A 24,671-nucleotide genomic window follows, 5' to 3' on the forward strand; every position below is an offset into this window, starting at 1 on the left:
GTGTTTTAGCATCTTTGAGGGTGGTTCTCATCAGGGTTCTTTTTTGGTTGGTTTTTCTGTGAACATAAAGTTCTCACAGAAAAATATACAGTTCTACATTAACATGTATGGGAGTGAATGAAAGAAAATGCAGGGGAGGTCGTATACATCCAGGACAGAAACAACAAGGGTGGTGGAATGAATCACACCTGACTTCACAGAGGCAGCCTGGAGTGCCAAGTGGTGTGGGGACCCAAAGTGAGTGCTCAGCTCCACACTGGAGTGATGTCTGTGGAGTGAGACCTCGGGGGACGATAAAAGGTTAAGCCATCTGTTTAAATATTTACAACAACACCCCCCCCCAATTCAATAAGAAACACCCCATTCCCCAAAGGCAAGGTAGATAATTCTTGGTCATTCAATGAATTATGAATGTTTGTTGTATCCTCTAAGGTATCTGTTTGCAAGATGTTAAATGGTCTTGATCATAAAGAATACAAAACATAGGAATTTAGACTTAGGGATTTCTCTCTTTCCTTCTCTTTATCCTTCTTTCTTAGGAAAAGGGAAAGGGGTGAAGAAGAAAAAGGGGGATAGAAGAATATACAACAACAACAACAACAACAACAATAATAATAATAATACAAAAGGGTAGATTATTGCATCTACTCTTAAACCAAAGTACATTTTATAGCTAGTAATGTTACATTGATATAGATCATTGTATATTGATACATATTAAGGATACGTTTTGTTACATTGATACAGATACTTTTATACTGATGCAAAAATTAAGGTTATTTTTGTTACAATATTCTATGTATATGTTTTCAACTCTAACTTGAAGTCTGTACCCAGATGATTGTTAATAATGTAATGTGACTTTCTAGACCTTTTAGAAAGCTGCTATTACAAATTGTTCAGGATAAACAAGAAATGCAATAGTCAGAGAGTCAAACTCATGATCATGCTAGGTATTAGTCTAGTTAATTATAATATATGCTTCTCAGGTAAAACAGATTGTAAATGGCTAAAAATAAAGTTTTCCTACTCAGCTATACTATGGATAGATGGTCTTCAAAAACCCCAGACTTAAAAATACAGCATTTAAAGATGTTTTTTATCTTTTTTTTTTTTTTTGGACAGTGAAATAGGTTTACTCCTGGCCAATGAAGAACACCAGAGAACCTCTATATAGAATTGTTTCAAATGTGGTAAGCTGCTACTGGGCAATATCTGCCCTTACTTCAACTACAAACAGAATGCTGTCCAAAAAGGAGAAACATGGACACAAGGGAAGTCAACTGCCAAGCTTTGCAAGGATAAGGTGGGATCATAATTTTTGATCCATAAAAAGTCTGTCATATTCTGGGCTAGAAGGCTGAAGATGGATGCTCCAACATTTTAGAAAAATTTAGGGGACTGTCTAGGCAGCCAGTTTCTCTGTCATACCTATAGCTTTGAAAACTGCTTGCCTGTACTTCCTGCATATCAGGGAATATTTATTCCTTCTCACATCTCTGATGAAGTTGAAGACTAGATAGTCTCAAAATTAAGCTAAAGTTGTTTAGGATTTAAGACATTTTTAGGTCTAAACATGTTTTCAGGTTAGTAATACAAATTATGATAAAAATGATTTAGGTATGAAACTCTGAACTCACCAAGATAGGATAATATTTTATTCACAGTTGCCAAATGCTGATGAACTGGACTTTGTGAGTGTAAATCTTAATAGTTTCACAATTGCTCTTACTGTATGCTTATTAAGAGAAAGAGCACTTTTATTTAGACAAAAATGGGGAAGTGTTGGGGGTTGGTCTGGTGCTGTTATATATTCAAATGCTAAATACTGACTCTCTAGATCTGGTTGCTTCAGGTGAGCAGATTATCTTGTACATCAAATGATGCTATGTAATCTTTGCTTGTTTTATTCTCTGACTGGCTAAATAAATGTGGCTGACAATTACTGGGGAGAATAGATGTAGGTGGGGTTTCTGTCACTGGGCTGTGGGATGGGGTGGCTGGTAGATACCACAAGGAGGAAGGAGGAGAGAGAGGAGATGGCGAGAACAGGAGATCCCCATTAGATCCGATGGACCAGGAGCTTGTAGCTGCCGTAGTGTAAGTTAGAACAGCTCACAACTTGACCAATCTAGGCTTACAGCTTATAAATAAAACAACAGGATTTTGTGTCTTTTATATGGGCTAGCTAGAATAATTCACTTATAAATGCTCTTAACCACTGAACAATCTCTCCTATCCCATTGTATTGTTTTTAATACACTTGTTACATTGCTTTCTTATTGAGACAGGGTCTCTCACCATGCTGATCTGGTTGGCTCAGAACTATGTAGACCATGTTGCTGGCCTTTAGTTTGGAGTTGCACCTGAAGTTAAAGGTGTACAGCATCACATCTGGTTTCTTGTACTTTTCCTGTAGAAGTCTGATCTTGCTCAGGAAGTGTTCATTTTCTAGTTCCCATAACTTTTTCTCTTTCACTGAATACTCAAATTACCTAGTCACCCTTTTAGCTAGCACTGCCCAACTATGTTGCATTTCTTATCAGTGTGATGTAAGGAAGCTTTTGAAGAACTTTTACTTTCTTAATACCCAACAAAAAGCATACCAATTCATCTACCTAGAATCTATATGCTGTGAAGGACCAGTTTAGTTTGGAAGTTTTCTAGTCCTCAATGGTTTAAGCTGTTGAGTATTCTGTTAAAAGTAAATGTTTCATCAGTGAAAAGGGAACAATGAGTCAAATCAAATGTACAGACCTTGCTTGTATTATAGTCATTGTGGTGCTTTGAATAAGAATGGCCCCTATAGGCTCATATGTTTGAATACTTGGTTCCAGTTGGTGGAACTATTTGGGAAGAATTATGAGGTCTTCTTATTGGAGGAAGTGAATAGAGGGGGTGAGTGGCTTTGAGGTTTCAAAGGTCTTTAACATTTCCAGTGTCTTTCTTTGCCTCCTACTTATAGATCAAGATTTAAGTTCTCAGTTCTTCCTGCCACTAAAACTGTAAGCACAAACTAAATTTTTCTTCTACAAGCTGCCTTGGTCATGGTGCATTACAGTAATAAAAAAGTAATTAAGACAGCCACCAACATGCTATTGAACATCCCAAATTATATGGCTAAGTGGAGCATCCCATAGTGTTGAAGAAATTTAATGTGGGGAAAGATTTTTAAGATCACAGTGCTAAGTTGACAGGAGGGAGGGAGAAAGGGGACTTAATGGCAATGATGCAAAGGACATGTCCTTGGTAATAGAGGTGCAGCTTGAATTTGCTGACTGTTCTCATTACCTGACCAAACTAAAGATGAAAGGAACCATCTCAGGTAGAAGGGGTGCTGGCTTTCTCCTGCCATGAAAAAAATGCACACTGAACACATTTAGAGAAATGAGGACTTCAGCATCATCCTCAGCTACACAGTGAATTTGAGGTCAACCTTGGCTATAAGACCCATGTTTAGGGTTTCTACTGCTGTGCTGAAAAACTGTGACCAAAAGTAACCTGGGACACTCACTTCTTTCTATATAACATTTCATCATCGAAAACTAGGGTAGAAGCTGATGCAGAGACCTTCAAGGAGTGCTACTTACCAGCTTGACTCTCCTGGCTTGCTCAGTCTGTTTCTTACAGCCCCCAGATCCAACTGCCAGGCTTCTAACAATGATCACTAATTAAGAAAATACCCTACAGGTTTGCTTGAAGCATTTTCTCAATTGAAGTTCCTTCTTCACAGATGACTCTAATTGTGTTGACAAAAACCAGCCAGAGCAACCCATCTCAAAGAAAGTAACAGCAAAAGACTAATAACCTGGTGAGATAACTCAGTAGCTAGAAGTACTTACATGCAAACATAATGACCAGAGTTCAGTCTCTGGAACCCAAAGGGCATGTACACACACCCACAAATGGGAAAACAGCGTTTGAAAATATTAGTCTGTAACATTCTTTTTTTCTTTTTTTTTCAGATAAAGACAGGGTTTCTCTATGCAGCCCTGGCTGTCCTGGAACTCACAGAGATCTACCTTGTCTCTGTCTCCCAAGTGCTGGGACTAAAAATATGTGCCACTACTGCTCTGAAAATATAGCTTCCTTGTAAAGAAGTTAAGGTAAGCCAGAAGGCACAAAGCTGAACCACTTGCTTTCTCTCATTGTCCTTTCCCTTTCTTTCTGCAGAAGGGACATTGTTTTACATGCATACATTTTACTTCTCTTATAAAGTGGAACTCCTTGCTTCCCAAATGCTAGAGACTGACCTTAGGATGTCATGCTAGGCAAATGCTTTAACAGTGTTATGTTCCCAGTCCCTTCATATGGCCTCATAACTTACCTTTTCCAGTTCATAGCACATCTTGGAGATCTTTATCAGTACATATAAACTTACCTGAGGCTAAATTTAAAAACTTAAAAAAATTTAACTCCATTCACTTGGTATCATCCATTTTAATAATGGCGTAACACTTAGCAACAGTATAAATTATATAAATACAAACTACTTCATATAATTACAACCCGAATGCTGAAATCACTTTGTATGTACTATATACAATCAGTTGCAAATTAATGACTATCCTCATCTTCATATGCATGTATAAGAACTTCTGTGAAAGGTTCCTAGAAATGGAGGTTCTTAGAGTGCAAACATGCTGCTGACAAATGCTGTCTTCCTAAAACACTGTCACTTTAAACTTCATACATGTTGAATCCTGTTTCTTTAGAAACTGGGACTTTTTTAAAAAAATAATTTGAAAAAAGAAAATGAAAACAAGAATGTTAACTAGGGACAAAATGAATAAATCTTACTGAAAAATTTCTGCTAGCTCACTAATACATCATTTTTTTTTGACTGTGAAGGCAGAGCCTTAGGTAATCAGGCTGGCCTTAAACTTGTTAGGTAATAGAGGCAGATCTTAAACTCTGGATATTTTTGCCTCCATCTTCCAAGTGTGGGGACTTTGGATGTTACTATAACCTAGCTTAATTTTTAAGAAGTTGTTTGGTATGTATGTCACAGTGCACAGTAGCCAGAGGGCAATTTGCAAGAATTTGTTTCAACCTTTTATCACGTGGGTTCTGGAGACCTTATTTCAGGTTTGACTGTAAGTACTTTTATTTAATGAGCTTTCTTACTGGCCCTAATTTACATCTTTTAAAGACAGGTTCTCACTATGTAGTCTTGGCTGGCCTAGATCTCTGGAACTATGTGAAATAGGTTTGCCTCCAACTCACAGAAATCCATTGCTTCTGCCTCCTGTTTTCTAAGATTAATGATGTATATCACCACATTAAGCCAAATTAGAGGTATGTGCTAGACTACACAAAACATATCTAAAAAATCTGAGTCATTTGACAATTCTTTTTTTAAAAGTACAGTTATTGTGTTTGCATGCCACACTGCAAGAATAGTGATCAGAGAACTTTCAAGAATCTGTTCTACTCTCCCACCATATACATTCTTGTTTGTGAGACAGGGTCTCTTTGTCCTGGAAATCCCTATGTGGATTAGGCTGACCTTGACCTGGAAGGCACAGAGATCTGCCTGCTTCTGGTTCCTAAGTACTGGGATTAAAGGCACACACTACTGCCCACCATGCCTGGGCTCATGTGGATTCTGAGGCTTGAACTCAGGTTGTTAGGTCAGCAGCGAGAATCTAGCCAGCCTGGTAATTCTTTTAAGATCATCCCAGGCTAATCTTTGTATGAAAAAAATTCAAAGTACAACCTCCAGTGCAACATTCAAATTTCAGTTATTAGCGCCATGGTTGGATGATAGTGCTAGCCTGAGAAAAGAACAAAAGACTTCAAAGCAGAAAATGGTGGTGCTGGATGCTGAGGTGTAAAAATCTGAAGTTCAAGAGCTGCCTAGCAGATGTAATGTACCAAGTTGCTGTTTTAACATTCTTTTTGGAAATCTCTACATAAATATTCTTTCTGTAGGAAATTTTCATAGCAAAATTGTTATTGGTGTCAAAATATTCAATTTTCAGCTGGCAACACTACCAGATTCTGTGGTTGAGGCTCTTTTCCTTCCTCATATGTCTTTAATTTTTCCTATTTTGTATTACATCCACCTAGAGCACAAAGCATTCTTTACTTTCTCCCACCTTCCTGCTGACATTACCTGCAGTCTGTTACTAAGAAGGAAGGAGGACCAGATGGGTCCAAGAATTGGAAGGCTAATCAGTATAATATAGTAAAAATCCCATTTTAAAATAAAGGGTGGGAGTTGGAGCTCAAGAGCCAGCTTTTCAATGAGTATTTTCCTGACCGAGCTGTGTTCTTGGTTCTTATGTTTTATTTTTTCCAGTTGAAGGCATAGGAAGCAAATCATACTCGAGTTGAAAAAAAGTTCTATTCTACTAAAAGCCTTAACTTTGCATTTTACCTTCTTTCAACCTCCAGCAAACATGAAGGGCATAACAGGTGTCAGCTGAGTAGTAGCTTCAGAGCTTGATTCTCCTATTTTTGGTTTTAACACTTAAACTTGATTATGAATCTTTGTCTCTTAATAGGCCAGGATGACTTCCACCAGTGTCATTCAGCCTTACTATTCCCACCTAGCCTTTATATTTAAGCAAGTACACACTTAATATAGAAGCCCTTAGTTCTGCCCACTCTTTTAAATAATAGTTCTCAGCTCCAATTACATTTTCTGTGTAGATTGTACATGTCTATTTGTAGTACTTTTATTGCCTCATCCATTCTAGGTCTTGTGCTTTTTCTGGAGCTGACTAAAATGTCCTTTTCTAAAAACAGTTTTGTTTAAATATTTAAAACATTTCTTGCTTTTAAACACCAAACAATTTTCACTACAACTCTTGGATTTCTTTAGAAGCTCCATCTATAGATGGATAGTCCCTAATGTAATTTCCTTGATTGTTTTTTCTTTTCTGGAATTGAGTACCAAATCCAAGGCCTTGCACTTTCTAGGCAAGCGCTCTACCACTGAGCTTAATCCCCAACCCCTGATTTTTCTATAAAAGAATGTTATCAAGACTTAAAGGACATATAAAATAGTAACAAAGTTCAAGTTACCTTGAGTTTAAATTGCTTACCGAAAAAAAAAGCAAGTATAAGTTGCTGATTATTGGATAGCATTTTTACCATGACAGGTTAATATATTGATGATTGATAGTTTGTCACATTATAGAGCACTCTTATGTTATTCATATATTGCTTTTATTTGGACATGAATGTATTTTTCTCACAATCTTACAGATTCTATATATACTTCTCAGCAGTACATGAGGAACTGCATGCTGTGATGGCTATTCTTGATTGTCAAGTTGACAACATCTGGAATTAACTTAAAACCCAAGAATTCACTAAAAAGCAAGGGTACACCTGTGACGGCTTTTTAAAAAAAATTATGTGATTTTTAATCTAGATCTTTTAAGGCTGGAAGCTGCACCTGCTGGTCCTCACTTTAGTTGGCAAGCCCATTCGTTCATTGGCATTAGAGCCAATGTATATTGTATACTGAATTTCAGGTGTATAATGAAGAATAGCTGAATTCATCCCAGCTTATGGTTTGCACTAGTGAATTTTGAATTTTCTGTTTACATACACACACAAGTATATTAGAGTGTGGCTCACAGATTGTGGTCCAGCTAGTCCAACAATGGTTGTCTACCAACGAGCTTGGATATCTTTGGCTGAGGGAAACTGGAATATGTGTGCTCTAATGCTAGTGAAGGAATATGTGTGTATAAATATATATATTCTGTATATTTGTATACATATATATTCATTCAGTTCTTTATCCACTCAATCAGTGAAGGAATGAATACATTCATTCATTCAACCTATTCCTCCAGAGAACCATAACCAATACAGATACATACTTTTAGAGTATTACAAATTCTAAGTCTGAACTCTTCATTGTTGAACCTGTTTTCACGGGTCTGAAATTTTTGCCATACAGATGCACCTTATTAAAAGTAAATCTGAAATACCATTATTCACTCCATTGTCAGATAACTGTAACAGGGGGCGGGAGGTGGGTGCTGTGTACAGGATAAGTAGCACATTTCTAATCCTCGGGGATTAGGTTGATCCCCAAGATAGTCTAGCAATTATAAAATGTTGCAAACTTCCTTCCATTTTGCTGAGACAACAGGAGGTGAGCTATCTGCTCTCAAAAGTTAATAAACAACTTGAAACCTTGGTAAGTGCTAAGAACCATAAAGACAGCTTGGAAGGCCTTTAGAGAAATCTGGTCGCTTTTCCTTATGTTGTCAGGGCATTAGGCACCAGTTTTGCCAGCCAAAGCCTCCAAGGTGCACTAACTTTCTCTGCCTACTGGTGCCCCGTGAGGAGCGCGGCCCACTCTGCACCGAGTCACCGTGGGGCCCTTCCTGTCGCGCCTTCCTGTCCGTGGCGATAACAAGTGTTGGACCCCGGGCCCAGTAAGACAAGCAGGAGAAGCCGGCGGTTAAGACCGTTACCAACCCGAGTTTTGAACTGTTTCAAACTTGGCTCTGGCGCCCGCCCGTCTCCTCCCCTCCCCCTCCCGAGAACTACTCAGCGCCCATTCCCGCCAAGAGCTGGCCCGCCCCCCGGCCGGTTCCCGCCATCCCGACCTCCCCGCCTCCTGCCCATAGCGGGCTTCAGGTCCCGCCACGTGCCGCGTCTCCGCCTGCCTGTCCATGGCCTTCCTGAGAGGTACCGCACGTTGGCAAAAGAACAAAGACAGAGACTGTGGCGCTTCTATCCAGCAAACTGCGTTCCTCAGAGCGAACCTGTCACTCGCGCACGCGCTGGCGCCGGCGAGCCTCCCGCTCCCCAGGCTGGGGCTCGCTTGGAAGGCTCCCAGCCCGTCGGGCCCTCTGATTGGACGGACGCCCTCTCGCATCCACCAATCGGGGCGGCGCTTGATTGTGCTGGGGGGGCCAAATAAAAGCGATGGCGATTGGGCTGCTGCGTTTGGCGCTCGGTCCGGTCGCGTCCGACACCCAGTGGGACATCGAAGGCTGTGGAGTCCCGGCGGCGGCGGCGGCGGCACCAGCGCGTTGGGGCGGCGCGCGGGAAAGGCGCGGGCTGGCGTGCGGGACGAAGGTAGTGCGCGCGGTTGGTCGCCGGTGGTCGGCAGTCAGGGGTCTGGAACGCGCCCCGGGGCGGCGGCGGCGACCGTGGGACCTCCGCGCGGGTGCCTGGCCAGTCTCCGGCATCGCCCTAGCTGGTCTCACTCGAGAGCCGCTTTTGTAGGCGCGGGGGGAGGGCTAGGAGACAGCTTCCTGAGGGGTCGTGAGGTGCGGGCCGGTCCACGGGGTCCCACGAGTGGACTGTGGATTCCGGCAGATGCGGGCGAGCGAGGGCCGGTGGTGGGGGCTTCTGTCCCGGAGCCTGGTCCCGCCGGGCCGGGGCTAGGGGCGTTCCTGTGGCCGATCCGGGCCGGCAGTTCTGCGCCTCAAGTCTCCTTTGTGTGGCTGGGAGGCGGGAGCGCCTGGGTAGGACGGGACTTACACACAAGTTGGTGGGACCGAGTCGAGAGTCTGTACTCAGACAAAGGACAGACTGTGTCTCGGGAGGGGAGGGGAGAACGCGACACTCGGGGCTTCGGCCGCGCGAATGGGGGCGTGGGGAGGCGCGGTGCGAGCGCGAGTGGGCAGGGCTCGTCCTTGCCTGGCCCTGATGGGGGGCGACCGACTACGCCTGGCTGCTGCGGGACTGCGAGCACAAGGTGGGAACTCCCTTAGCCCCGCGGCTGACGTTTCCCCGACTGCCGCGAGTCTCCCACAGCCTCGGGCTGCCAATGTCCTCGCCTGGCTTTGTGCTAAGTTCGATGGAAGAGTCCAGCTGTGCTCCCTTCTCTCACTTCATTGTACTACCCCCACCCCCCTGCACGCACCAGACGTATGCTGCAGGGCTACTTTTTGAAAATGGGAGAAATTGAGAAAGCACGGGCTTTCAGAAAACTTGGCGAACGTTTTGAGAGTTCTACTTTTTAAAGGATCAAAATCTTAATCAAAACAAAACAAAACAAAAAAGGCTATTTTGGTCAACTTGTGTGCTTCTGAGAATGGCGACAGGTGCTAACGAAATCAGCTGTCATTTATTCAAGTGATTATTCCCCAAATCTCCAGGGGTTGGTTGTGGAAGAGATGGTAGAAGTAGATGATCGAAATAAAATACCCACGAGAAATGTGGGTTTACGCTGAAGGATTGACAGTTTCTTTTTAGTGGGTCATGTTTCCCGTGAACAAAAGCTTTGGTGAGTCAGAAAAAAACGTTTGTTGCCTAAGAAATTTGAGTGTATTTTGGTCACAATTCAAAGAAACTTCCTTTGTTTATTAACATAGGATTTGTAGAATCTAAATTCATCTGAAGTAAAAATTTGTCTTTGGTATTTAAAATACCGTACAACAACGATATAACTCCTTTTTAGTTTCAGGAAAGTCGTTATCAGCTTAATTTTATGGGTTTTTAATGGCACATAAAACATTTGAAAAATAATGATGTCAGAGTTGAATGCAGTTTATATTTTTGGCGATTTTAAAATTTATTTTCTAATACTTTTCATTAATGGACATTAGCAGTGAATTCATATTTAGAAATAAAAGTCTCATAATTTTACTTGCAAAAATGTGGACATATTTAGGTTATATTTAATTTCCTGTTCTTGTTCTCTTAAGTTGGAAACGGATTGGATTCTGGTCTTAAACAAAATGAATCCTGTTTTTTTTCCTTTGGAGAGGTGTATTAGGGAATGAAATACTTTAAAGTCCCAGAAACACTTAGAAAAATTTCATCCTAAATTTTGATGAGTATTATTTTGATGAGTTTTGAATATATTTCTTAAAAAAAAGAAAAAAGAACAGAATCTTATTACACTCTATCATCTACTGAAGACCTAAAGTGCATCTACTAATTTACAGCTTCATATGAATGGAGACAGAAATGTACTGTCATTTTTGTTGCTTAGGATTTGCAGGAGCATCTGGGAACAGACATTCCAGGTGCTGCTCTAAATGTTGAGATTGAAACATAAGGGTTATGTTTACATTAAAGTCCTATTGATAATCTCATTCACTATGAGGTGAGCTAGTTATATAGAATTTTGGTAGAAAATTGGGTGTTTAGAATGTAAAAATGCTAATTTTGCCTGAATATGTGATTTGTCCTGTAGTTGATATTTGCTATTTTGTACTTGCCACATTGTATTTTCTAAATCTGAGGAATTGGTTTATGTTTTTTTTTGCTTTATGTTTTGGCAGAAATGAGGGTATGTTTATGCAGTCTAAATAGTGATAGAAAAAGTCACTTGTTGATTTGTTTAGTTATAAGTGTTCTTTTTGGTACTGATTTTTCTCTTGCTTGGATACATGTGATTATTTTTGTGTTTGCCATGTAAAGGTTTTAGTCAAATTTCCCAAATCACATCAAAATTTGTTTGCTTTAATTCTTTGAGGTCGTATGCTCAAGAAGTTTAGATTTATTTCATGATTGGCCTTTAAATAATAATGAAGAAAGTTGATTTGCTTTAAAAAAAACTACAAGGATAATTTCTTTGCTGATACATGATTAATGGGCTAATTAGAAATGGCTTATAGATTAGCTTTGACTTTTTTATGTCAGTATAGATGGTGACTATTTCTGTAAATTCCATAGTTATAGGTTGTAAAATCTTTACAGTGGAGCATGGGTAGGAAGGAACAATACATTAAATTCAGAGAAATGCTCATCAAATTGCGTCTTTGTTTTAGAGATGCTGTCCCCAAATTCTCAGACATGCACAGGTTTTTGTATGGAAATCTTCACTCGTTTATGCTTCACACTGGATCAGTGCTGTGGAACAGAGATTCTGTCTTATTTTTGATTGTATGCCTCACACTTAGGTTGGTAGTTTCCAGAAAAGATTTTAATGACCAATTGATTTAAGGAAATTGGGAAGATACAGTGAAATAATTTGACAGAGAAATTTGAAAGACAGTGAGATACAGGTAGAACTGCTTGCTATGAAACCCAAGTTTGATTCCAGGAACCCACTCCTTAAAGTGGTTCCTGAACTGACTCCTTAAAGCTGTCCTCTAACCTCTATATATAGATTCATGCATAAGCTCACATATTCTCTCTCAATAATAAAGAAATTGGCAAAGCAGACAGGCTCCGTCTTCCTCATTTGCTATGTAGCTCAGATTAGTCTTGAATTTACTGTGTAGCCCAGACAGGCCTTAAATTTGAGGCAGTCCTACCTTACTTGGCCTTTGAGTGCTGGGATAGGTCACTTTTTTTTTTTTTTTTTTTTTTTTTTTTTTTTTTTTTTTTTGATACCAGGTCTTGATTTGTAGCTGTGGCTGACCTGGAATTTGAGGTCCCTCTTGCTTTAGCCTCTTGAGTGCTAGGTTTATAAATGTGCACCACTATGTTCTGCTTTTCTTTCTTTCTTTTTTTTTTTTTTAACATAGATCTTGCTGTGTTATTCAGAACAGTCTCAAACTATTAGTTTTTCATGATATTTCTACATTAGTCTGAGTAGCTAAGATGATAGGCCTTTGCCACTGTGCTTGGCTTGAAGCCAAGTGAAAGTAGCAAGTCTTTTTAACTGAAGGATATCTTGTTGGAATTGATGAGTTCTTTACTGTAATAATTTCAGGTAGGTTTTGAAGCTAAAACTGAAGGAAGCAGTGGTGACTATAATTAAGCTACTTATAGGGATGTTCATCATTCTTCTATGGTCCTGTGCACTGCTGTGCAACTCTGTAACTTGCTCTTTATTCTTTCTTAATGGCAAAAGTAGAGACAAATCTAGTAGTATCTCAAAATCTTATAGAAGTAGGAGCTGATAAATTTTTTTCTATTAAAATTTTTATTCATTAGGCTGTCAAGATAGTTCAGTGGGCAAAAAAAGTACTTGCCACCAAGTCTGATGACCTGAGTTTGATTCGCCTTGGACCTACATGGTGGAGAGAACTGTTTGACTCTTGTAAGTTGCCCTTTGACTTCCAGACTACCTTCCCCAGCCTTCCCCCTCCCCACATAGTAAATGTTAAAAAAATTATTATTTGCTTTTTCGTGTGAGTACATGTGCATGTGTACAGGAAGCCAGAATTGGGTTTCCAATCCCTCGAAGCTGGAGTTACAGCGATTTCTAAGAGGCCTGGCTGTTATCTGGGGTGCTAATCAGAATGCAGTTTCTCATGATTGCATAACAAGCACTCATAACTGAGCCATCTCTTCACATGAAGCTGATAAATTTATAAAATGGTTATAAAATTATAAAATAGTTGTATACCTTGTTGTATACCTCTGATACAAAGGTATGGCAGAAACGAAATGAGGTAAGGAATTTCTGCACAGTGAACTCAGGCACTGTATAATGAAGTTTTGGTCAGTGATAATGTGTATATGAACATGGTACTATGAGATTATTGCTTTTGACATTGTTGCTATCAGTTTGTATAAGTACATGCCAGGTGTAACGTAATCCTGTCATTAAGCGATTTATGACTAATATTAAAGCATCTAGTATTTGGCATATTTTTTAAAATTGTGACATGTTACTTTATTTTTAATTCACTTATCAGTAGAGGAAGAAACAAAATGCAGTGAAAGCATATGTACAGTAAGCTATTTCTGATATAAAAGGAGTGAAATTCTGTACAACTTGCATGGACTTTGAGGACCTTGTGCTAAGTAGCATAAACCAGAGACAAGTTTGCATTTATTTTTAAGATGTATTTATTCTTATTTTATATGTTTGAGTCTGCTTGTATGTATATGTGTGATGTTTCTGTCTGAAACCTGTGGAAGCCAGAAGACCTTCCTCAGATCCCCTGGAACTGACTGGAGTTATGGCTGTTTTTGTGAGTTGTCATGAGGGTATTAAGAATGGAACTCAAATCCTCTGGAAGAGGAGTAAGCTCTCTTAACTGCTAAACCATCTTTTCCAGCTCATTTTTTTAAATTGACTTTTTTTTATTAATTTTTAAGCATAAATATATAATCACATTTTTCTTTCCTCCCTCTAGTTTCCTCCATGTTCATGGTCACCTCCTTTGTGTGTGTGTATGTGTGTGTGTGTGTGTGTATTTACCTAAATATATAAATACAACTTGTTCAGTCTATTTGGTGTTATTTGTATGTACTTGATTTCAGGGCTGATCCCCGGGGAAGACATTTCTCTGAAAAACAGCAGTCTTTAATTGCCTGTTGTTCTTTGTTTAGGGGTGGGCCCAATAAGATTTTCTTCTCTAATGTTAGTATGTTTATTGGTGTTGCACTTCTTTGGGTCTTGTTTAGGCAGCTGTATTGTTGAGTTATCATGGGTGAAGAAGCTTTCTTGTCACTTCTAGGAGACAGAATCTCATAGCAGATTTCTTCTGGCAGGAGCTGTGTTGTAGATGTATCAATTGATCTCTTATTTGTTCTCTGCATTTTGACCTAAATGTTCTCCATCTGTTGCAAAGAGTAATTTCCTTAATGACAGGTGAGAGCTATACTTATCCTGCTTGGCTCTGTTGCAATATGTTATAGGACTCAGGTGGGCTGCAAGGTTGAATGCATGTTTGGATGCATTTTATTTATTTTTTGAGACAGGATTTGACACTATAAACCTGCTGGCTCAGAACTTACTATTTCAACCAGGCTGGTTTCAAACTTTGGGTAATCTTAATGCTTCTACCTTCTTCATATTATTAGAGTTATACCCTTTTAATGAGCTTATTAGAGTTGATCACATGGCTATGGATGTAGGATTTACTGAGCGTGGACAACTTAACCAGTTTCTACACAACTGAAGAAAAATGATTTTTTTCTCTAGCAGCCATTAGTTGCTAATTGCTCCTCAGCTCTTGATGGAGCCTCAGGAGTTCTGTGTTTATCTTTCATTCCTTTGTTTGTTTGTTTGTTTGTTTTTTGAAACTGGGTTTCTCTGTATGACCCTGGCTATCCTAGACCTAACTCTTTGACCTAACTCTTTGACTTTGAACATAGAGATCCAACAGAGATCTTTCTGCCTCTGTTTCTGCTTTTGGAGTGCTGGGATTAATGACAAGTACCACCATGCCCAACCTGTTTTTACTTTTTGAGACAGGGTCTCATGTAGGTCAGGCTAGCTAGACTTAACTCCTGTTTCTTTTGCCTCTTCTCCCAAGTGCTGGGATTCTTAGAGTTATATCCTCACATGCTCAGCTACTGTTTTTTTAATGTAGGGAAAAAATTATAAGGGCTGGAGGAGTGAGAAATGAGGATTTGGGCATTTGGATGTTGGGTTTTGGTTTTAAAGTTCTGATTTCTTCCCAGTTTTTTTTTTTTTTTTTTTTTTGCTATCACTGTGCTACCCAACCTCCCTTGCCCCCCATCAGCCTACTGGTTGTTTTATGTAAGGTCTATTGTAGATTGTCCTGAAGCTGTATTGTATTTTGATGTTAATTCCACTTCCTCCAGAAAGGCTGCCTAGTTACTGAACCTCCCATTTTAATTAGTAAAATAAAGGAAAACCGTTGACTGGGTTCGTGGGAGGTCTGTGGAGGTTAGAGGAGGTCAGAGGACACATAGAGCTTCCCAAGGACAAGCTAGACCCAGGTGATATTAATTGGCCTTAAATATGAACATTAAGGATTTTATAGGTCTAGTATCTTATATAGAAGGGCAGTTTGTATCTTTGATGTATTTGATGTAATCTTGTTGTGTAGAGGGTTTGTGGATTGAGAGTTGAATATATAAACCTGTAGGAAAAACTATCGGGCTGTAGAGTTGTATTTGTGGGATTTTGGGGTAGAGAAGCACCTGGGACAGAGGCTGAGAACCTCCAGGGAAGGGAGTTACAAGGACAAGTTGGACCGGGTGCTCTAGGTTCCTGTAGCTCCTTATCAGGGTCGGGCCTGAGGAGTGAGACCTCAGGGTCAATAAAGAGATAAACTTTTTTATTTTTTAATATTTACTGCAACAGTCTATAAATTAATATTAATATATTTTTAAAAAGAGTAATAAAACATTGTTACCTCCTCAAGTAAAAAAATTATGTAAGGGAGATTGATGTATCCTCTGCCAACCCAAAAGACTTACCATGTAACTTTTTACAGGAAAAATTGTTTTTGTCAGCACTTGCTGCTTTGAAAGGGAAATGGACCTTATTGCGGCTTATAAATCTGGGTCATTAATTTTTCCCTCTATTTCTCTGATGGTTTTCAGATGAAATGATCATCCTTTTATCTCCTTTGTCTTAGTTTTGAAAAAAACTCTCACTCTCTCTTGTATGTGCTTGTGGTTGTTCAATGGTGTGTGTGTGTGTGTGTGTGTGTGTAGGTCAAAAAACAACTTAGCCAGTACTTTCTATCCACCTTTATGTGGGTTTTGGTGATTGGACTCAGGCTGCTGGGTGCTGCCAGGCATGTGCAGCAGGAGCCCTACTGGCTGAGGCGTCTTGGCACCCTGTCTCCCAGGTGTCTTTTGAGCATTTGTTGGATAAATTTTTATAAGGAGAGTTTCCGTTTCAAGATGATGCACATTCCAAGCTTTTAGTATTATCACATTGCTTCCCAGAAAAATGTTCAGTTTTCAGTTAACAGTTCTAGTGGTTTATATACAATGCAGAGGTTTGAAAGGTACAGCTTGAGGAGTTTGGCAAATGTATACATCTGACTACTTACCACCTCATTTACAGTGTAATGCTGGCGTCACCTATCTCATTACCCCTCAAGTACTCATCAAATTTCTCCTGCTCAGGAATTTACATGAATAGAAGAGAAAAGAAGTGTTCTTTAGTGACTGGCTTCTTTATCCAGCATGTTTTTGATGTATATCTATGTTGTAACTTATAATAGTTATTTCAAAGTAGCATACTGTTATATGAATATTCTAGGGTTTTTTCTTTCCCTTCATTTGTCTATTGATGGATAAATGGAACTGATTTTAGTTTTTGGTTATTAAGAAAACTGTGGATCCTTTATACCTACGTTTTAGTTTTTTTTTTTTGAATAGCTGCCTCCAAGTTGAATTGCTGTCATGTGGTACATATTAATTTCACTTCATAAGAGATTGCCAAACATTCTTAAAGTGGCTGTGCTATTTATGTTGACAGTTTCAGTTCCAGCTGGGAGCTATAGAGTGTTCCCAAGCTGCACTAACTCTTGCATTGGTAGTCTTTAAGTAATGTTCATCCTAGGGCTGGGTTAGAGAGATGCCTTAGCCATTAAGAGCACTGGCTGTTCTTCTAGAGGATCCGTGTTCAATTCCCAGCACCTATATGGCAGTTAAGAGCTAAGCTATCTTCAGTTCAGTCCCAGCAGAGCCATTGCCCTCTCTGGTCTCTGCAGGCATTTAGCACACATAGTACAGGTATATACATGCAGTTTTTCTGAGGTATATGGCATAGACTGGCCTAGAACATACTGTGTAGCCCAGGTGACCTTAAATTTCATCCTTAAGTATTTGATTTTGGTATACTATTTTCACTGTACTAAATATCAGTCTGTTCTTTTGCACCACCTAATTTTGTTCCACAAATTTTGTAGTTTTCTTTAAGATATATTGCCCTTCCTTTTCCTTGTGTGATGGAGGTACATCTGAGGTGATTATACAATTGTTGGTCATAATTTTGCCATGACTACAATTTAAGAAATTTGCAAAGCTTCCATTTGGTGTAATGTACAAGATAACCATTGTTTATCTCCATCAGTCTATCTTCTTACTTGTTTATGCCTAAGGAATGAGAAGATTGCCATGAGATAATAGCTCTCTTTTTGGAATATCTAACCATTCTAACATGTCAAGATGCTGTTTAGCTTGTGGTCCAAAACACCTCTTTTCCTATTCCAATTGAATTAGAATGCTCTTCAGTTTATATGTTGCTCGGTTGTTTTTCTCAAGTCCAGTCCCTTCACTTTACTTTCTTCTAAAAAGTTTTTATCTTTATGGCAGAGCTTGTAAAGGGGCTTTGTATGTGGGAGGACAGGTTCATATCGACAGAGACCTGAAAACTTGAGAGCTCTTTTCTCTAGCAGAAAGTCAAATCTTTATTTTCATTTAAAAAAGTATTTAATTTATGGCCAACATTTTTGTTTTTTTAAATGAGACATGGTGCTTTACTGAAGATCTCTAGTCCCGTTGGCCAAGCACCACAATGAATCCACAGCCGGCTAGAAGAGTCTTACGGTTTGGGCCTGTGCTTTCCTGTGGGTCACAGAGCAATGATCACTAGGTAACACACCCAGGAGGCCCACAGGCTCCCAAACTCTCAAATTCTCCAGAAATAAACATCTTCCACCATTGTACTGGTGAGACTAGGGCCCATAAGAAGTTAATCTGCCTTTATTGAGGGCCAGCCTATACTAGGTTTGTTGGACTAGTCATGTCCACCTGCCCTGGCAGAGAGGCTCAGATAATCATAGCCAGCTGTCAAGCATACTGATTACCTGTTTGGCCTGCTCAGAGGAGAGTATGGTGGCGTCTTCCCACTTTTGCTGCTGGCTGGCAAGGTTGTTGGGGCCCAGAACCCAACTTCACTTCTCTTGGCATAGTCATCATTTTGCATGTGTTGAAGAAGAGAATCTGGGTAGCGTCAGCAAAAAGGATCAAATCATTATTTAAGTAGTGTCCTTCCTCCTGAAGGTAGAAGTCTATAACAGGGTTTCAGCAAGTGAGTTTTACATGGCCATTTTCTATCATATAGTGAATTGTGCTAACTTATTTTATTGGTTATTACAAGAATTTCATTTAAGTACTTACTAGACTGTTAAAGCCAGAAAGTTTTAGAAATCCTAGTGACTGGGGGAAAAAAACAAATTGGAAGGGAACATGGATAAGGAAACAAACTGACAGTTCTTAGGAAAGTGTTTCAAGTTATCCTCAGCTAAACAAAAAGTGTCAACAATACAAAACATTTTATCTGTTTTAGTGTTTTATTTTTTTCTTTCTTTTATTCACAAAGGCTAAGAAGGATTGGAAACAAAACCAAGATAGTTGATGCTCTTTAAGGAGTGGGAGAGCTGTCATCATCATCACTGAAGTCTTCCTTCTAGTGTTTGATGTTGTCTGTAGTGAAGTACCAACCATGTGCTTGTAAACAATAGAACTAATTATTACTTGTTGAACCTCTGCTCTGCGTAGTGGATATGAAATCCCTAAGTGAACCACTTTACTCTTCGTTGTGCTGGAAAACAACACAGAATAGTGCTGGGGATACAGTTGAATGATTAGTATATACAGAACCCTGGGTTTATTGCACAGTACCACAAACAAAACCACATTTATATTTTTGTTTCTTAGAAATATATGTTAAAATATTTACATAATTTTATGTGCCTGTGTAGTGCAGAGGTCAGGGAAGCATTGGATCCCTGGAACTAGAGGCACAGGTGATTGTGAGCTGCCGTGTGGGTGCTGGGGACTGAATCCTGCTGTCTGTAAGAGCCAGAAGCTCTCTAAAATGAGCCATCTCTCCATTTATTTGTCTATTTTTGAGCAGGGTCTTCTTGTGAAACCTGGGTGGCTTGGAGGTTCTCTGTGTAGGTTAGGCAGACTCACACACACTGATTTTCCTGCCTCTCAACCTTCAGAGTGCTGTGATAATAGACATCTTTTTTTTTCTTTTTCTCTTTTTTTATGAACAGGGTTTCTCTGTGTAACAGCCCCAGAACTAACTTTGTAGACCAGACTGATCTGGAACTTAGAGAGATCCACCTGCCTCTGCTTCCTGAGTGCTGGGATTAAAGACTTGTGCCACCCCATCCTGCTATGTTTACAGTTTTTTAAAAAAAAAGATTGGTTTTCATTAGATGTGTACATGTCTGTGTCTGGCATATATACATACCTGATGGTGCCTGCAAAGACCAGAAACATCACATCACCCTGGAATTTGAGTTCCAGGTAGTTATGAGCCACCTGATATGTTGGTAACTGAACTTGGGTCCTTTGCAGGAGCAGTAATTACTATTAACAGTTGAGCCATCTGTCCAGCCTATATATTTACTATTTTAAAATGTATGGTTCAGTAATGTCCTTAACAAAGGGCTTTGCTCTGTATTTATTGAAATACACTGAAAGCATCACATGAGGAAGGAATAGGAACCTTTAAAGAAATCTTTAACAAATTTTTCAAGTGATTAAGTCATTGGCTCCAACAGACCCCAACTCATCTAGATAACAAACTTCATTGTTTATCACAAAGTTGCTTTCAACCTTTTTGTAGATTTTAGGAAGCTGTTTTTAACTTCTGTATTTGCTCAGGAAATAATACACATGCATTACTCTGGGTCAGGGACATGGAAGAGTACATAACTATTTCAGCTATACATTAGCTTAGGTTGTAAAGCTGATTATATGAGAAATCCAAGACAGTAAGGTTGGTTGTTACATTGTTCTCTTAAAGGCAGATAAATGGTTTGTGTACACAGTAGGCTAGCAGTCTTAAGTCTTGAATGACTTCAAGATATATTATTAACTCTGGGTGTGAGTAAAAGTTTGCCTCTTAGATCAGAAGAGAGATTTTTACAGTGTTGCATTGCTATATTCCCATGATTTGATAAACATTTGGAAAGTATTTTCTGTATCCTGCTGTCTATGGAAGTTTGTTTTCATCAAGAAGTTGTTGAGGTACTTGGAGAAGTGATAGTTGGTGATTGAAAGGTCAGGTGAATGTGGTGGATCAGATAAAACTCTGTAGCCCAATTTGTTCAACCTTTGAAGTATTGGTTGTGTAATGTGCAGTCAGGTGCTACTATGAAGAAAAATGGCTTCTTTCTGTTGGCCATGCTGGCTACATTGCCTATCATTGATTTGCTGATCACACATCTTGTTTGTAAGGATTTTTTTCCAGGATTCAGAAAGCTGTAATGGATTGCACTGTGACCATAACTTTGTACATTTGGCTTTGGGCATTACTTTGGAGCTTTTTAGTTCAACCATAGAGCTGGTCATCATGGTTGTTGTATATAATCTCCTTTGCATTTCACAATCAGGTGGAGAAATGAATCAATATTACATAGACTAAGAGAAGAGAGTAGTTCAAATGGTCTTTTGACTTTTCATCATTACATGAGGTATTTAACTGAATGCTTACAGTTTGTCTCAAATGCAGGATGACTTGGATGGTCACATTGAGTTCTATGGCAGCTTCTCATGTAGTTGTAAGAGGTGCTTAGATAATTGTTCTCATTTGGCTTTATCAGCTTCCCAAGGCCAGTCATTTCATTTCTTCCAGGCTCCATTTCCTTTGCAAAACTTTTTGGACCTCCACTTCCTGGTTGGTTCACTCTAGAGCCCTTGGGTAAATGTGTGTTGAGATTTCTTCCAGCTGTCTTTGTTACTTTATGACCCATTTTAAGCTTGAATAAGAAAATCTCTTGAATATGTGTTTTGTCTAACATCATTTCAAGTAGTACAGAATAAATTCAAAACAACAAGGAGTAAGTCATAGGAAAAGACTTAAAGAAATACATATTAAAATGATGCATAACAGAACCACATTTACTTAACAATGTGTTCCAGGAACAAAGGACAAATTTCAACAATGTAAAGATTGAAATTACCTTTGCATCAACCTAATTCTTTAGATACTTTGTAAGACTAGAGATAGATTGTATCTGTTCTGTGATTGACTTGTTTTGCTTAGTATGATGTCCTTGAAGTTCATCCTTTGTCTCCATGTTCTCTTAAAGGCAGGAAAACAGTTTGGGTAACCCCAACCCAACAGGGCACTGAGTGAGACCTCTCACATCAAGAAAATGCCCCATAGATTTGCCTACAGGCAACCTGATGGAGGCAGTAGTTTAATTAAGGTTTCTGTACTTTGTCAGGTCATCAGCAAACACTGTTACCCCTGAGCCATCTTGCTGGTACTTGAACTAGTGTTTCAAACAGATCGAAATTCATGGTATAGTTCAATAGTAATGTACTTGCCTAGTATACATGTAGCCTTGCTTTAATCTTTAGCTCCATTAAAAAAGAAAACAGTTAAGACGGTGTAGCTAGGTCTTATGATTCATACCTGTAATCCAGCATTTTTGAGGCTGAGGCAGCATTGCAGTCAGTTTAAAGGTTTAACTTGGGCTGTGTAGTGAGATCCTATTTCAAGAAACAAAATCTTAAATGAGTACACAAATTAAAGAAAATAAATTGGCTAGTTTGAGCTTACTGATATTTAGTACTTGGGTAATTTATCAGCTAAAGAAGTAAATGTTACACTAGATATCTAGAAAAGGAAATTTCAAATTATTTATTGGGTGCCCCACCCAGCTTTATCCATTAGGAAAATTTGAAGGATGAATGGTTTAGAAAGGAGACATTCTATATGGTAACAACACTAACTTTTAAATTCAGAGAACACAACTAAAGATGAGGCAGAGCCATTTGCTTTGTATTTGTTGCATTTCTCTTTCCACAAAACCCCACATGTGAATAAAAGTGGCACAAAAAGTAAAGATATCATCACAGTATTTGCAGTGAGAAGTTTGATCAGGGGTGTGTGTGTGTGTGTGTGTGTGTGTGTGTGTGTGTGTGTGTGTGTGTGTAAGTATGTATGTAGTGTTTTTGTTTTGTTTTTAAAGGCAGGGTTTCTCTGTGTAGTCTTGGCTGTCCTGGAACTTAATCTGTAGACCAGGTTAGCCTCAAACTCAGGGATCAGTCTGTCTCTGCCTTCCAAGTGCTGGAAACAAAGGTATGCCCCACCAATGCCCAGCCCTGATTTATCCTACTGTACATTTTCTACTCTTAATGTGTAAGAATAGAACCTTTTTACCTGTACCTTTTGCAACTAGAGGGGTCCCTTGCTATTTGAGAGGGAATGGTTGGAGTGTAGCCCCTTTGATACCAAACTCCATGGATTCCTTATATATGGCAAGGTAATTTACATAACCTGTAAACATCTTCTTTATGCTCCAAACTATCTGAATACAGTAGAAGTGCTATGTAAATGGTTGCTGCATTGTTTGTTGTATAATACTGTTTAGGAAAAATGACCCTAAATTTGTACATATTCACCATAGAGGTGCCTCTCTTGGGCTGGTTATGTCGTGTGACAGGGAAGTATGGGGTACACAATGCTCCAAGTGTTGGAAATTGGCTAGGGGTATGTGCAGTGGCTGGGACGACAGCAGTATGTGCTTATCCGTCATTTATTGTATCAAGTGAACATAGTACTCTAGTGAAACAAATTCAGGTTTGTTGTTTGCCTTTTCCCCTAGTTTTAGTTTTTCCCATTGAATAGTTTTTTAAAGATTTATTTATTTTATCTATATGACTACACTGTAGCTGATTTCAGAGATACAAGAAGAGGGAATCAGAGCCCATTACAGGTGTTTGTGAGCCACCATGTGGTTGCTGGGATTTGAACTAAGAACCTCTGGAAGAGCAGTCAATGATCTTAACTGCTGAGCCATCTCTTCAGGTACCCCTTCCCCCCACCCCCAAATATTTTTGATCAGAGTTTGTTTGACCCATACATATGAAATGAAGCCTGTGGATATGGGGTGGGTAAGGTGTGTATGGTCATTCAGTTGTACATTGTTTCTATAATTGTGTTTTTTAAAATGTATTTTATTTGATTTTGTAAATATGGGTGCTTTGCCTATATGTTATGTCTGCACCGCTTGGGTGCCTGATGCCTATGGAGGCCAGAAGATGGTGTCAGATCCCCTAGAGATGGAGTTAAAGGTGGGTGCTGGGAATTGTACCTGGGTCCTCTGGGAGAGTAGCCAGTACTCAGTACTCTTAGCCACTGAGCCATCTCTCTAGCCCCTATTATAGCTTTTTAATAAATAAAAACGCAAAGAATGTTTTTACTCTAAAAATGTGAACCTTATGGAGTAAAATCTAGCTGGTAGTATAGTATATATATTTCCCATAATGAGATCACATACATATCTGTAAACCTTCTACCATTTGCGATTTATAGATAAAAATATGTTTTTAAATAAAAATATGCTTTAAAGGATAAAAGCTTTAAAAGCTGGGCATGGTGGTATACTCCTTAAATTCTAGCACTTGGAGGCAGAGGCACGTGGATCTCCTGAGTTTGAGGCCAGCCTATTCTGGAGTGAGTTCCAGAACAGCCAGGGCTACACAGAAAAACCCTGTCTTGAAAAACAAAAACAAACAAACAAACAAAAAAACAAAACAAAACAACAACAACAAAAAAAAAACCCAAAAAACAAAAACAAAATAAATAAAATCATTCAATGACACATTTCCAGGATTTAACTATACAGAATACATGGGCTTTTCTCTACATATATAAACAGTAAAAATGTTTTGTTGATATCAGTTTGCTTGGGATTAAAATCATATTCAAGCTGGTTAGATAAGTGATTATAATATGAAATCATTGCTTTTAGAATAATCATGGGCCAGACTGGGAAGAAATCTGAGAAGGGACCGGTTTGTTGGCGGAAGCGTGTAAAATCAGAGTACATGAGACTGAGACAGCTCAAGAGGTTCAGAAGAGCTGACGAAGTAAAGGTAATTTCATAAAGGTGCATATATAATTGAAACTAATTTTCTCCATCCCCAAATTAAATAGATTTACTTTGAAATGGTACATTTTTAGTCAGGGTCATTTACAGTAAAACCAATTAAAACTTGAAAGCCATGGTCCTTGATCTGTCTTAGTTAAAATTACATCATGACTGTTTGGTATTGTGCTGTGTGCCTTTAATGCCAGCACTTGGGAGGTAAAAGCAGAAGGACCAGTAGTTCAAGACTGGACTGATGAGAGGCTCATCAGGTAAAAAAGAACT

General features: G+C 39.1%; 1 protein-coding gene across 2 annotated transcripts in view; it reads left to right on the plus strand.

The window, feature by feature from the left end:
- Positions 1-8,963: 8,963 nt before the first annotated feature.
- EZH2 (enhancer of zeste 2 polycomb repressive complex 2 subunit) overlaps positions 8,964-24,671 on the plus strand; it is a 55,837-nt gene continuing 40,129 nt past the window's right edge. Inside the window, exons 1-3 of one of the 2 annotated variants that reach the window (XM_080931999.1) lie at positions 8,964-9,054; positions 12,817-12,922; positions 24,270-24,393. In XM_080931999.1, coding sequence (XP_080788125.1) covers positions 24,277-24,393 — 117 coding nt within the window. In that variant the 5' untranslated portion in view covers positions 8,964-9,054; positions 12,817-12,922; positions 24,270-24,276. Of the gene's footprint in view, positions 9,055-12,816; positions 12,923-24,269; positions 24,408-24,671 lie in introns of those variants that run through there. The other variant, XM_080932000.1, reaches the window with a different exon arrangement.

This window comes from Micromys minutus, assembly GCF_963924665.1.
Source record: "Micromys minutus genome assembly, chromosome: 18".
Taxonomy (NCBI): domain Eukaryota; kingdom Metazoa; phylum Chordata; class Mammalia; order Rodentia; family Muridae; genus Micromys; species Micromys minutus.